Consider the following 14,162-nt stretch of genomic DNA (forward strand, 5'->3'; position numbering starts at 1 on the left):
ACTACACAAGATGCAATGTTTCATTATTTCCCACTGCTGCTGCCATCTCATGGCCCTGTCCTGGCATTGCATTTGTTCTTTTCTATAATCCACTGCAAATTTAGGTAACAATAAACGTGAAAGTTTAGGTAATGTAATGTGGTCCACCAAAAATTTACATTTTCTATTCCTGCTCTGGATATTACAGAAAATCAGGGTTAATTTTGACAGCACACAGGCCGAACGCTAACGCATAATTTATGAACCATACTCATCCAAGTCTTGATGACATATGTGGCAAAAAAGTTAATATGTTGATAAAACGAGTGGAACACAAAAATACGTTTTGATCTAAGCCTTCATAATGCGATAACGAGTGCAGTGCTACCGCTTTCCAACTGTGACATAAGAGTGTTACATTTTAATTAATAAACTGTTCACAAACCATCTAAAAAGAATCTAACTTAAAAACTCCTTAATCTATTGGAGTTGTTTTATACGTTCATATTTCAGAAAAGCACTTCTTATCGAAAGATTTGGCACAGTTTCAAGTAGCATGTAAGCTGTCCTTTGCTGCCCTCTGTCGTTTATTTTGATTTCAAACAGTCAGCCAACCCGGTGCCATTTTACTGGATAACTGGGGAATATTAGCGATGCTCATTGGTCAGTCCGTATCTCGAGGCGCACGACCTGGGAACGAGGAGGGAGGGGATATTTTAATGGCCGCCACTACCACTGCTAAATACAAAAACTCTGGATTATGTTGTTTACAGAGATCGGAGTTGAAGGGTTTAGCGGCAGTACAACTAGTTATAATCTCGAGTGTGATCATCTAAACATACTCGGCAGAAAGATGACTCTATAGTTTAGTTTTTGGAGCGCTGGACAGACTTTACCCGCTTGATCTGTACGCGATTGGGAGCTCAGGCCTAGCCGGCTGGCTAACAGACAAGCGGAACATCAGCTACTCACTGAACTTTAAAGGTAATATGTGTTTTTTTGTATTTAGACATTTTTACTTTACCTTAAAACTTTATAGACTCTTACGTATGTTTAGCCAAATGTCACCAATTTCTCTATCATATGTTAAAAATCCCCAAATTGTACGGTGGTTATGATAGCACAAATTGCATCGAAGCTAATGGTAACTTCAAAATAAGTTTACTACTGGGGGAAACCTAGCCTAAGGTCTCCGCTATAATCGTTATTGGGGCTTGACCCAGTTTCTTATGCTGTTAGTGTTGTATATTAAAATTATTTATTTTTAGTCTGCTTCAAATTTAGAGAAATCCCTGTGCTGAATCACTCATTGAACATACATATACTGGAGTAGTTAGCGCTATTGCTAACACTTGTTTTTGCTTAGCTAGAAGTGGTCGAGAGTATACTTTAAAGTGATCTCGATGTGACCTAATGGTTACGAAAATGCCGTCAGAAAATTCTGTCAGTTTCGCTTATTGTTGAGTGCAGCGGTATTTTGATTTTGTTAATATGTCGTAGATTCTGGAGGCCATACAGATGAATACAAGAAAGTTGATTTTGAGACCATTTTCATTTCAAGATTACTATGTACTATTTTCAAGTTCTCATTGCTTTTTCCTTTATATAGGGAATATGTAACATAACGAAAAATGACATCCAGATTTGGTAAGACATACAACCGCAAAGGAGGGGAGGCCAACTCTAGATTTGAAGAGGTCTTTTCTAACAGAAAGCCCACCTTGTCCACCAAATGGGGAGAGACCACATACAAGGCTCAACTTGGGGCCAAAAGGCCTGTGTTAAAAACTGATGTCTCTGAGATTTCAAAGAGGCCCAGACTAGAGGACAGTGACAGTGACCAGGACCCGTTTGGGTTTGACAGTGACGATGAGTCAAAAACCGTCACTTCTCACATTGGCCCGGAGGCTAATGTCAGTACAGCTGCAGCTACAATCGCACCAACACCACAGAGCACTGTCAAGCCATCTGTAGTGACCTCCTCTCAGTTAGCTTCTACCACAGTAACAAGTGAGTAGTCATGCATTGTATCTTTCAAATGTCTTGTTTAAATGAAATATGCAGACTTTTAATTATATCTTCTGTATTCACAGGCAAGTCAAACCCTCAAGAGAAAGTTATTAAGGTTGTTGTCAAAAGTAACCAGCCGTGGTACAAAATTGCATCTGATCAGAAACCCACAACTGCATCCTTCATTTCACACTCGGTTTCTTCTGCTAATCAGAATTCAGGGACACAGTCGTTCCTCTTCTCTTCAAGCACAGACGCCTCTCTCTATGGCACACAGTCCAACAATGCTCCTGGAGGTAGCAGAGACTTCCTTGCACCTTCCTCTTGTGATGAATTGCCATCAGATGAAATGATGAATGCTGAGCCTGAAGCCGCTGCAGAGCCTCCACCAGAACCTCCAGTAGACAATATTCCCCCATCTCCATTCACCCTCAGGGCCTCCAACAGCAAGAAATACCAGAGGCCTAATCGGGCTAACAAAACCTCCTGTGAACTTGCGGAAAATAACAATGGTGATGACTCTCACCAAACCGCAAGCATACAAGCTAAATCCCTCACTGCACATCCCGCCAGTTCAAGCAGTACTGCTGCCAAGTCCACAACAGCAGCCAAGCCAGTGGGCCGGGGTGGAGGTAGGGTGAGGGACTACACCGTGCTGCATCCCTCCTGTGTGTCAGTCTGCAATGTCACTATTCAGGACTCAATAGAGCGCAACGTGGATGAGCTAGTTGCCCCTGCTCCCCCTGCCGACCTCGGAGAAGCAGGACAGATGAAGAAGAAGACTGATGCTCCTCTACCTAAGCATGTTCGGTAAATAAAGTATTTTTTGTTTAGTTTTATATTCATTCATGTATGCAGATAACTAATTTTGCTTCCTTCCAATAAATATTCTGACCTTTCTTTTAAAGGTATAGGCCAACACCAGCAAAGCCCAAGAAGACAAAGACTGAGAGCAAGCTTGAGTTCTTTGGTTTTGAGGACAAGGAGGAGCAGGGGGGTGAAGAAGGCTCTGAAAGTGCCATGGCAGGGAAAAGCAGCTACAAGATCAAATACTTTGGTTTTGATGATCTCAGTGAGAGTGACAGCGATGATGACAGCACCAGTGCCAAAGAAAAGAAACACAAGAAGGCTCTGGCAGCTCTGAGCTCAGGTGTGGACAGCCCCCAAACCAGCGACTCTCAGGACAGCCAGGCCAGCAGCAACATGGGTAAGTTCATTGCTTGTTTTGTAAGTATAAGTATATAAAAGGCTGCTAACTTTAACCTGTTTTTTTCTTTGAATGTGACAAAGATGCATTTGACTTTTCGGATGACTCAAGTCCTAGTGGGACTGAGACTCTTAAGGCACGTTTGGGGAAGGCAAATGAAAAGACAAAGGAATTTGGAAGTGGAACCAAAAAGATCTTTAGTGGACCAAAAAAGGTAATTATAATCACTTCAGAACTTGATGTTAACGCAATGATGTCATATTTAGATTGGTTATAATTTGATTCAGTTCTTTCATACATTAAAAAATATATTTTAAAACAATTTATTAAAATAATAAGCAAGCAGTTGTTGCAGTAACAACAAATAATATATTCTGGTTAATTATGCTTTCCAATTAAGTAACACTTGCACAGGTACACATAAATAATTTTACATGGAATGAAAAAGACAAGGTCATTTAATGCATTTGAAAATAAACTTCTGAAGCTTAAACTGTTTTCTTTTTTTCAGTCACCTGCAAAAGCTGTGTACAATGCTCGCCACTGGAATCATCCTGAGCTTGAGGAGATGCCTGCACCTCCTCTGTCACGCTCTCAAACTGCTCCGGTGAGAGCCTTTTCAGTTTACTTTTGTTCTTATTTGGATAGATAAACCAAACCATTGTTTGAGCATGTTCTCATAACAAATTCAATATTAGAGATTAACATATGTCAAGTTTGCACTCTGGTCTGAACTCTGCTACCTGCACACTTCTACCCAATGCTCAGACATATAATTTCTCAGATTTTGTGTAAGATTTGTCCTGCTCTTTTCTTTTCAGGCCATTTTATCGAGCAGCAGCAAAGACAGCAACTCCCATAAAGATGATGGTGTGTTCAAAGCTCCTCCACCACCACCTAAAGTCATTAAGTCTGAGACCATGCCCACACGTCCCAACCAGGATATTGTCACAGCGCTCAAATGCAGGAAGGAGCACAAGGAGGTCAGTGTCCAATGCAGTGTCTTCTGAAGTGGTTTAAAGTGAACTAAAGAGAGCGATTTGTCCAATATCATTCAGGAAGATGGGTGCTGCTGTCATGATAGTTCAGCCCCTATAAGGTGTTGTGAGACTGCATTCCCCATTATTTTAATTAAACTAGCCAGTATGCTCTCAACAAATATACAGTGTGAAGTGCTGATGGTGCCTGAAGCCCATATACTGAGCCACTATTGACCATGGTATTAGCACAGTCAGCCATTGGATTTAATGGAACCAATAGAGTGGAATCGAACAAAATAAGAGCATTTCTCCAGTGCTGTGTGTGTGGGCTGAGTGTGTCTTTGGATTGTTTCCCAATTAGCTCAAATTAACCCAATTCCCCTTCCTCCAGCTGTACACGGTAGTGCAGCATGTGAAGCACTTCAATGACGTCGTGGAGTTTGGAGAGAATCAAGAGTTCACAGATGACTTTGAGTACCTGGAGACGGGGCTGAAAAGTTCGCAGCCACTCAACACTAGATGCCTTAGGTGAGAGCAACTTGTCAAGTCTAGCTGCTAGAAATTACACGAAATCTGCTCTCAAAGGTTAGATGTCTTGTTTTTTTTTTATCATTTATTAAAAAATAATTTAAAAATAAACGTGACAGATAATTAAAAGTCAATTAAAGCAGAAACTGTACACCTTTAAACTCCTGCCCCCACTCACAGAAAAAAACATGATTTGTTTAAATCATTAAAGCTAAAACAAGACCACCTGCCAATTGTTTGACATAATGTGTTATTTTTATTAAGCATAATTTTCAGTACAGAAGCAACTATTCAAATTTTTGTAATGAAATATTTTGCACTTTTTAAAGTCAAATTTCATACACTTTAATGATGAACTCCTGTATTTAAAATTTTTTTTATTTATTTTTTATTGTTCATTCTTGTCTCTCTCCAGTATAATTGGCCTGGCCACACGATGTGCTATGCCCAGTTTCAGGATGCACCTGAGAGCCAGAGGAAAAGTGGCACATGTCTTCAAAATCCTCAGTGATGCTCCACAGCATCCAGTGAGTAGTTTCACTACTTAACTACTGACTTGGATCATTAATTAGTGATCTCTACTTATTCTGTTGGGCCAGATGTAAACAGTTCCCACAGTGTCAGTCCTATTGTCTGATCATTGACTGCCGCTCTTATTTGACATGCTCCTCTGCTCCTTAGAACCTGGCCCTATGCACAGCTGCCCTCATGTACATTCTGAGCAGAGACCGTCTGAACATGGACTTGGACCGGGCTTGTTTGGAGCTCATGATCAAGCTGCTGGAGCTGGAGCACGACTACTCTGCTGTGCAGGACCAGCTGACGACCAAGGAGGAGGACAAGGTCAAGGAGAAGATCAGGAAGCTCTGTGAGACCGTCCACAACAAACATCTGGACTTGGAGAACATCACAGTATGTATACTCAATAGCTTTAAGATCAGCGCCATAAAGCTTTTGTAATAAATGTATGCAATTATATCATAGTTTTCTTTACAAATGAGGATGAACTGTTACAAATACTAGGAAGTCATTTTTTATTCTGCCCAAAAATTTCACTCACTGTACTTGCACTGAAATACATTTGTGCAAGCCATTTAGTAAATTAAATAAGTTTCTTAATTTTCTGGTATTATAAAACTTTAATTGTATATTCATTTAATCATTCACTTTTTAATTACTTTTGTGTCACTGTGGCTTTTGTGTACACCCGACAAAACCACTTTGATACAAACTAGAGTTGAAATTTGTTTTTCAGACTGGTCACCTTGCCATGGAGACTCTGCTCTCTTTGACTTCGAAAAGAGCCGGGGACTGGTTCAAGGAGGAGCTGCGTCTGCTCGGAGGCCTAGACCACATTGTTGACAAAGGTGGGTGTTTTTTTTGGGGTTTTTTTTCTTTCTTTTGGGTCAGTCAAAAGTTGGCTTTTGACTTTGGGGTTATTCACCATCTGTGTAATTTACGGGGGCGTTTCTGGTTCTCATCTCTACAGTAAAAGAGTGTGTGCAGCTCCTGAGCCACGAGGAGGACAAGGAGAATCTGGTGGCGTCATTGTGGGGGGCGGAGAGGTGCCTGAGAGTGCTTGAAAGTGTAAGTATGAAGTGTGCTCCCTGTTTCAGAAATCCAAAGAGTGACAGTCAAGGGCAGGTGTAAAAGAAGAAAATTACATGGTTATTACACTTGTGCCCTTTGTCTCCTTTTGTACCTTAACTTTCCTGTAGCTCCTTTGTTCAACAGTTATTGATCACTGACTCTAATCACAACTTCAGATTTCTCCTTCAAGTTTGGTTCAAGTTGTTTCCTTTTGTACCTTTTTTCCCTCTTTTTATTGATTTATTTTTCTTTCATTCACTGCCAACAGGTCACAGTGCAGAACCCAGAGAATCAGGGTTACTTGATTGCTTACAAAGACTCTCAACTGATCATCTCTGCCGCGAGGTGAGTGGTCCAGACTTGAAAATGGACTCCTATAATGACTTGTGTGCAGCAGGTGTTGTAGTTACTTGTATTGTCTCGTTTTTCTCAGAGCACTGCGTCACTGTGAGGACATGATCCAACGCTACAGCAGAGCCCTAAACAATAGCAGTGTGTCCTCGGCTGATGCTGCTCTTCCCCACTGTAGCTTCAGTAATGTGGGCAAGGCTGTGGAGGACTGCATGAGGGCTGTCATTGGAGTGCTGCTTAATCTCACACATGACAATGGTAAGCACTTCTCTTTTTAACCAGTTTAATTTATTATCATAAAGTTGTTGGCATAGATGAATGTCTGCCATACTGTGTTTGTACATTACAAAGAGAATGGGACAAGTATAAAGGGAATAATGTTCTTCTCATATTTTCCTGTCAGAGTGGGGCAGTACAAAGACGGGTGACCAGGAGCTGTTAATAATTACAGCTTTGAACTGTGTGCTGCGAGTACCTCGCTACATCCCACCTGAGCAGCGCTTTGACATCAGAGTGCTGGTAAGTCTCCTGTAAAGACAATAACACTGTTTGTGAACTGTGTTAATGAGAAGCAACTGTAAAAAGATTTCACTTTGAAGTAAAGATACATGTGTGTGTTTTATGTTTTGGCATACCAGGGCTTGGGCCTTCTCATTAATCTGGTGGAGTACAGCTCCAGAAACAGACACTGTCTAGTGGACATGGAGTACAGTGTAGAAGACGCCTGTCTGGAGGACAGCCTGATGCAGCCTGCTGATCCCACACAAAGCAGCGCAGAGTCAGCAGCCGCTCCAGCTCCTGGAGAGGAAGAGGAGAAGCCCAAAGCCTCTGGCGCTTTGGCTGCCCTGGTCAAGGTACGAGCTGGGCCCGCTAGCATCATAAATATCCCACATTCTATAGAGTATTACATTAAACAGCACACAGCTATACATTCAGCTGCACTTGGTGGTAGTAAGAAGTCGCGTCGAAAAATGAATATTGTTATAGCTTTCTGGACTAGATTGAGAATGCAATTTCCCCTCAGTGCCACATTGGCCAATGCACAAGAATAAGCTCTCTGTGCCTATAAAATAATGGCCTCTTTGAATTTAAGACATTTAGCTGACTGGTAAAAAGGGCAGAGAGTCCATGGGAACTGACTGCACACAGATTTGGTATATGTGTGAACCTTTGCTTCATTTCGGATTATATCATTCAAACTGAATGTCTTGGCATATTAGTATTACATTTATGTTTGTCTGCCCTGCAGGTCTCCTAATCATGCATTATTTCTTTGTTTATTTTAATTTGTTATTTATCTGATTTTGCTTTTTTGCAGTTATTTCTGGAGAGGGAGCGTGCTGCTATACTGGCTGAAGCTAAAACAGATGACCTCATCAGTGAGGCCCCAAAGCCGGCGCTGGACCAGAGTGGACAGTGGCAGGAGACATCGGGTGAGATCCAGTGGGTCGAGGCCGAGAACACTGACAAGCAGACTACATCCAAGGACAGTGACAAGAAGGAGGAGGAGGACGAAGAGTTGGACCTCAATAAAGGTAAACAACAAAGGCCCTAACAGACAGGCTTATCAAAATGGGATGGTGGCATTGTGGCTGCTATCAATAACATAGAGTAGGTCACAAGATTAGATTCTGTATAAACTTGTATGTGGGTTAGAGACGTTTTGCAGTTTTCAAATGCTCAAAAAATGAAAGTATAATGCCATACAAAATTTGTTGATTTTGTGGTATATTTAAGTCTATATTATATAATTGTGTATATGCCCCTAGGAAGAAAAAAAACTAACTTTTTCTACATTTAAAACCAGGGACATCTTAATAATGTCATTCTGTGCAACAAATGTATTGTTAATTATGAAATTAAATAATTAAATTTAATTGAATTTAACTTATATTATTGAAAATGATAAAAAACACAAACTGAAATCTACAAACAGTAAGCCATTAAAAATGTTCTTTTTAAAGTTTTAAAAAATTTCACATTTTGCCCTAATACGGCATTAACTCTGTGGTATCTTTTTTTTTTTCACAGTTAAAGTGAAAAGTTAAACATTTAAAAATTGGATAAAACTTAAGCTTGTGAGCACTTCCCAGTTTTAAACTTAAGTTTTTATGTAAAAATCTTTTTTTTTTTTTTTTTTTGTATGTCAAAACAAACATTCCAACACATTTCACTGTAATATCAGCATTTCACCACATGACATCTGACGTTTTACTTAATGATGGTTCAACTGAAATACAAAAAAAGCTTTTCTTTTGAAATAAACTTCGAGAAAAGTCAACCAAATTGCACTAACACCTATCTAACTACCTTTAATATATTTATTGTCCAGTTGAATTTTGAATAATTACAAATTAAACTACCATACCTAATTTCCTTTATTTATGTGATTACTTTACATTTAAAATGAAAATTATTACTTTAATATAGTATGAAATATAGTTAGTACATTATAATAACATTGTAAATAATACTAATAAAATTGTAAAAGAAATGCAGATATTTTTGAGTTAAATGCTTAATGTTACCTACAACAGGCACAGATCTGTTTCACCAAATGACAAATTCAGGTTTCACCGAATGACATGCTGTTACCAAATGACTAATCTGGTTTATACTTTATAAACCAGTTTATAAACCTAAACTGGTTTATACTTTATCCATCAAAGAGAAACAAAGGCATCAATGCTGACTGCTCACACCAAGCATTGATTTCAAATGTTATATTTTTAAAATTAAAACAGTTTTAAACACATTTTGAACATTGCACTGAATGACAAAATCAAAGGCGTCACCAGCAAAAACTAAAAAGCCAAATCTGAATATTATTTCCTGCAGGGTCCTTAGTGTGATGTCATCTCATGAAACATAAGAAAAGACCTCAGATTATTGTTCAAAATGGCCCTTTAACTTCATGGTATCGAATGACACTGATGAAAAGAGGCTTTTGCAGACATCTGTATTTAAGACATTAAAAGTTGTTCTTTTTGTGTTAATTTTGAAAATAGTTTTATATGTTGTTTATATGTCAGAGCTTTTAAAATTATGCCACAGAGAAAAGTTATGGTTTTGTCAATTTTTAGAATTTGTACAGACAAATGTTATCACTGTTTCTGCATGTGATCTGTGTCACAGAGTGATATTTTGATACTTGAAACCAAATTTGAAAGAATACTATAGGTTTATTCATCTAAATGCGTATTGGTACAACTAAAGAGATATAAAAATCTATTTTTTTAAAAATGTATAATGCCAATGTCACTTCACTGACCCATGTGTACACTTTTGTTTTGTTAAGTGGAATCAGAAATGCTTTCTCTTTTGTATCTGCAGCTCTGCAGCATGCGGGAAAACATATGGAGGACAGCATAGTCGCTTCCTACACGGCTCTTCTTCTGGGCTGCTTGTGCCAAGGCAGCCAGGTAAGATATAACATTACAGAAGTATTTAGTTTTGTATAAACCTGTGGTTTTGTTTCATGTGTCCCCTCTTCTGAGCAGATCAATGTGACTACTGTGAGAGAGCATCTACCTAAAGGGGATTTCTCCATCATGACAGAGATGTTGAAGAAGTTCCTGAACTTCATGAACCTCACTGTGAGTACATAATATTATCAGTTATCTAAAATGTGCAAAATGTGTAGGTCATTAAAATCACAGCCTCTGTTCCATGAACAAAATGCACTTGAGAAAAATGTGTATGTAAGCTGTAGTTTCTTTTTGGTGGATTCTGGCCTCTGAAGTTTTTAAAATGTAAAAACTTGAATTTGCTCATAAATAGTTATTTAACGCAATAAGTAATACATGATATGGTTTTTCATAACATTCTGGTTGGATCTAATATAGAAAAGTGACTCAAGTGCCTGCACTACTAGCTCTCAATATTACTTTTCGTACCTTCTGGGGTTGTAAGAGTTGGGCCCTCACCAGAGAAGTAGAGCATTTTCTCATGTTTTTGTTGTTTCCTCTTTGTCTCTTCTCAGTGTGCAATGGGCACCACAGGACAGAAGTCCATCTCTCGAGTCATCGACTACCTGGAGCACTGTTAACAGACAGTGGTACTGAACTCTGGGTGGTACATCAAAGGCAAGGGGCTGCTTCTGGGCCCTTACAGACTAGAGCCACAGGGGGCAGTGCAGGCTCACAGCCCATCACCCGGAGCTGTGATCAACCTCAATCTGGACTCCCCCAGGCCTCCTCTGCGCCCCCTCTGCCCACACACACCTCTGTTTCACACATTGTCTGTTGGCACAGCGTGTACCAAAGCCCTTGTACATGTAGGGGCTCAGATCACTCACCTGTGATCCTCAGACTGTCCAATGCTCCTCAGGTACCAGGGAGGAGGGGCTTAGCCTTTGTCCTGACACAGCTCTGAACAGGCTCCAGACCTCGTCCTGAAATGTCCTAAAGCAATGCTCTGGCTCTGCTACTGCAACAACCAGCCCACAGTCACCCCTCCAATTTTATGGATCATTGCATTTTAACATGTTCATTTACACGGACTCGCTCCAGTGGGGAGACCATTGTTTAGCATGAAAACCCCTTTTCATGGATTTTAGACGTCTTTCTAAACAGGTGTGAAATCATGGGAATGCATACAACTGTTTTTGCTGTTTGTGTTTGGCTTGAGATGAATGTTAAGAAAGAGCATAGATTACACAACACTTTGATCCCCGATGCTCCCGATTATGTTGTGAAATCAGCTGCATTGCTTTTTACTTTTTTCTTTCAAGGGCATTTTTCCCTCATAATGAATTGTAGATTTTCTTTAATTTATAACAATTGTTATGATTTGTTATTATGAATTGGCAGACATTGATTAGTTAGTTTTTATTCAATTTTAGAAGAATTTTCTGTTACATTGTGAGAGCTGTGCTTCCTTTTAAACATCAGTGAAGTTAATGTATTTAATTTAATATTACTGTCCCTTGGGGTATGATTTTTCTTATTTTTAAATTCCTGTCATGTTTTTCAACCCATGATTCACTGCAGTAGCTGGACATTAATACATCTTTATGAATGAGTGTCATTTCTCACCCAGACTAGTCCTCATATGTCTATGTGTCATTTTAGCTTGTTCATTTGAAACATTTCATAATTGAAGAATTAGTTGGGCTTAATTTATTCCTGCGTGTCATTTGAAGCGCCCTCTAGAGACCTCTGTGTCTTGTACTTTGCGACCACTGACTGAATGACAGCCATAGCCGTATTTATCTGCTCCGAGGGGCTGCGGTGAACTCTCAGTTTACTGTACACTTTGCAAAATTATAATTTGAATGGAATTTTAAGACTGTAAATACACCTGTACATAATGGTTCATGGACATTCAAATGCTTAGACTACTTTTTTCTCCCGGAGCTGATATTTTTATTTTATACAATACTATTTCTGAGTTTGAAAAAAATGCAGGAAGAGTAAAACATGTTTGTACCCGTTTTGAGGACACTGTCTTTGGTTACATGTAAAAAGTTGTATCTCAAACTAAAAAGTTGCTACTTTCAGTACACTCCCCTTGTGTGTTTTATTTTCCAATCTCTATTGTTTGACCAGTGGGGACTTTTTCATTTTCAGTTTATGAATTCAGAGCTATGGGTGGTAAACAGCGGTGTGAACAAAGAGATGTTTAGCTTCCTCTTGCTTTTTCTGTTTGGTATTCATCGCAGCTAGGTGAATTTGTATTCAATCTCGTCGCGACGGCCGTAACCTACAAGGCTACAAGTTGAAAATGTGCGCGCCACCCTCATTTCTTTTCCTATCCCTGACAAACTGTCTGGGATAGAGTGATGGTCCAGTGCTGCCCGTATACTTAGCGGCACTCAACGCTGACAGCTTGCGGATGTGGCCTGACTGACTTGCGCATAATAGAAACAAAAGATTCTCCTCTGTGGCTCTAGTGGGGAGTCAAATTTACAAACAGCTAACAGTGCTCTGGGGAAGATGTGTGACTATTGTGATTTTCATGCAGCTGTGTCAGCCTTGATACAACAAACAAAAGGGTTTCAAACCGAGTTCAGTATGGCAGGTATAACAACAATGCACACATGGGGGACAATTATGTTTATGTATCTTTGAGCATGCAGGTCTGCTATAACATGATCAATGCAGGTGAGTCACAAATCAGGCACTCATGCGAACTATTAACTAATTGTTTTATGGTTTTAATATTTGTATAACCTTGCAGCAATTTTTAGGAAACCATCTAATGTAGTGGTGACATATTACTGTGTGTCTTACTAAGACCCTATATTACAAAAAATTGAGTGTTGTGAGCTTTAAGCCATGTTAAAATGTTTCCTCATCAAAAAACATAACCTAATAACAAATGCAATGGCTTGATGATGGTGCATTTTTACTTGCATTGACTTTAAAAGAAAAGATAAACAGGAAGGTTATAGTAAAAATGATCCACTATGGAGCTTGCTGGTGGTGAAGTGGTTTAAGTCACTGCACAAAATATGGTTGCCTAATAAATAAAAATAATGTTCTTGTACTTTGTTCAAGGAGAAAATGCATAGACTACACCCTTCTCCTTCAACCTTCATCAAAAGTGCAGTGTATGTGAGAAGTTCTGTGTGCCTGTGCAGTTAGTATTTGGTAGTAGCAGTGAAGACCTGGTGACAAGTGTTGAAGGTGCATTGTGTAAATTTTCTGGTGATGGGTTCATCAAATACTTTCCTCATTGGAGATGTTATAGCTTTGTCAGGTTTAATACAATATTGTGAAACCAATCCAGACCAAGTTACATGTCAGATCTGTGGAGAAGCAACCCCACTCATAGTCAGAATGCCATTTTTTCTAGGTATTTTTGAGCTATAAAACTATAAAATGTAATAAATGTAAGGTACAGCTTTTTAATGTGATACTGTGGAACATTCTAGGCAGAGCATTAATATCTCAGGTGACTGACCCCATCCAAAAAGTTATATAGTGCACCTTTTAAGTATTATCATTTTCATATTAGACAACAATAGTGGAACTTGTTTGGTAAAGTGTAGTGTAGTGTTAGTAGCACATAATAATTTAACCTGGGGGCAGTTCACCTCCTGCAACAAAAAGTTACACAATGCACCTTCAAGGCTCTTCAAGGCTTCTGAGGTTCAAACATTTTTGTTAAGTAATTAATGTTGCCGGAGGATATTATTGCAATTTAGCTGCGTATTTGGTCATGGTTTGTTTTGTATGTGAAGCTTTGTGTGCCCTTGAAAACGTGTGACTAGTCTTACTCTAGTCTGCTGTGTCAACCGTAGCACCTTACATTCAACTTCTTTGCATTCAATTTGTCAGGTATAACGTTTACCAAGAAGCTCACAAAGGACTCTAATTAAACCCTAACATCCTCACAAACATGCAAATATATGACGAGAATATGTTACCTCGGCTGATTTCCTTTCCAAACGGCGTGGACGCTTACTGCTTATAGATGACAGGCCTTTTCATCCGCCTCTATGCATTATACATGGCAGCTCTTCAGAAGCAGCCATTCAAAGGCAGAGCAGTCTCCATGAGGAATGCTGGTGG

General features: G+C 39.3%; 1 protein-coding gene across 1 annotated transcript; it reads left to right on the plus strand.

Moving 5' to 3' along the window:
- The first annotated feature begins 670 nt into the window (after window positions 1-670).
- On the plus strand, window positions 671-12,150 carry wapla (WAPL cohesin release factor a). The gene is made up of 20 exons (XM_020921297.2): window positions 671-963; window positions 1,589-1,989; window positions 2,073-2,799; window positions 2,898-3,196; window positions 3,280-3,410; window positions 3,708-3,803; window positions 4,018-4,179; window positions 4,568-4,704; window positions 5,120-5,231; window positions 5,386-5,616; window positions 5,960-6,071; window positions 6,194-6,291; window positions 6,563-6,639; window positions 6,728-6,903; window positions 7,049-7,164; window positions 7,284-7,499; window positions 7,964-8,180; window positions 9,979-10,067; window positions 10,146-10,241; window positions 10,628-12,150. The coding sequence occupies exons 2-20, from the start codon at window positions 1,611-1,613 to the stop codon at window positions 10,691-10,693; spliced, it is 3,537 nt and encodes a 1,178-aa protein (XP_020776956.1). The 5' UTR covers window positions 671-963; window positions 1,589-1,610; the 3' UTR covers window positions 10,694-12,150.
- Window positions 12,151-14,162: the final 2,012 nt, after the last annotated feature.

The sequence above is a fragment of the Boleophthalmus pectinirostris genome, unplaced genomic scaffold (assembly GCF_026225935.1).
Source record: "Boleophthalmus pectinirostris isolate CB_2022bp ecotype Guang Dong unplaced genomic scaffold, ASM2622593v1 HiC_scaffold_5, whole genome shotgun sequence".
NCBI lineage: Eukaryota > Metazoa > Chordata > Actinopteri > Gobiiformes > Gobiidae > Boleophthalmus > Boleophthalmus pectinirostris.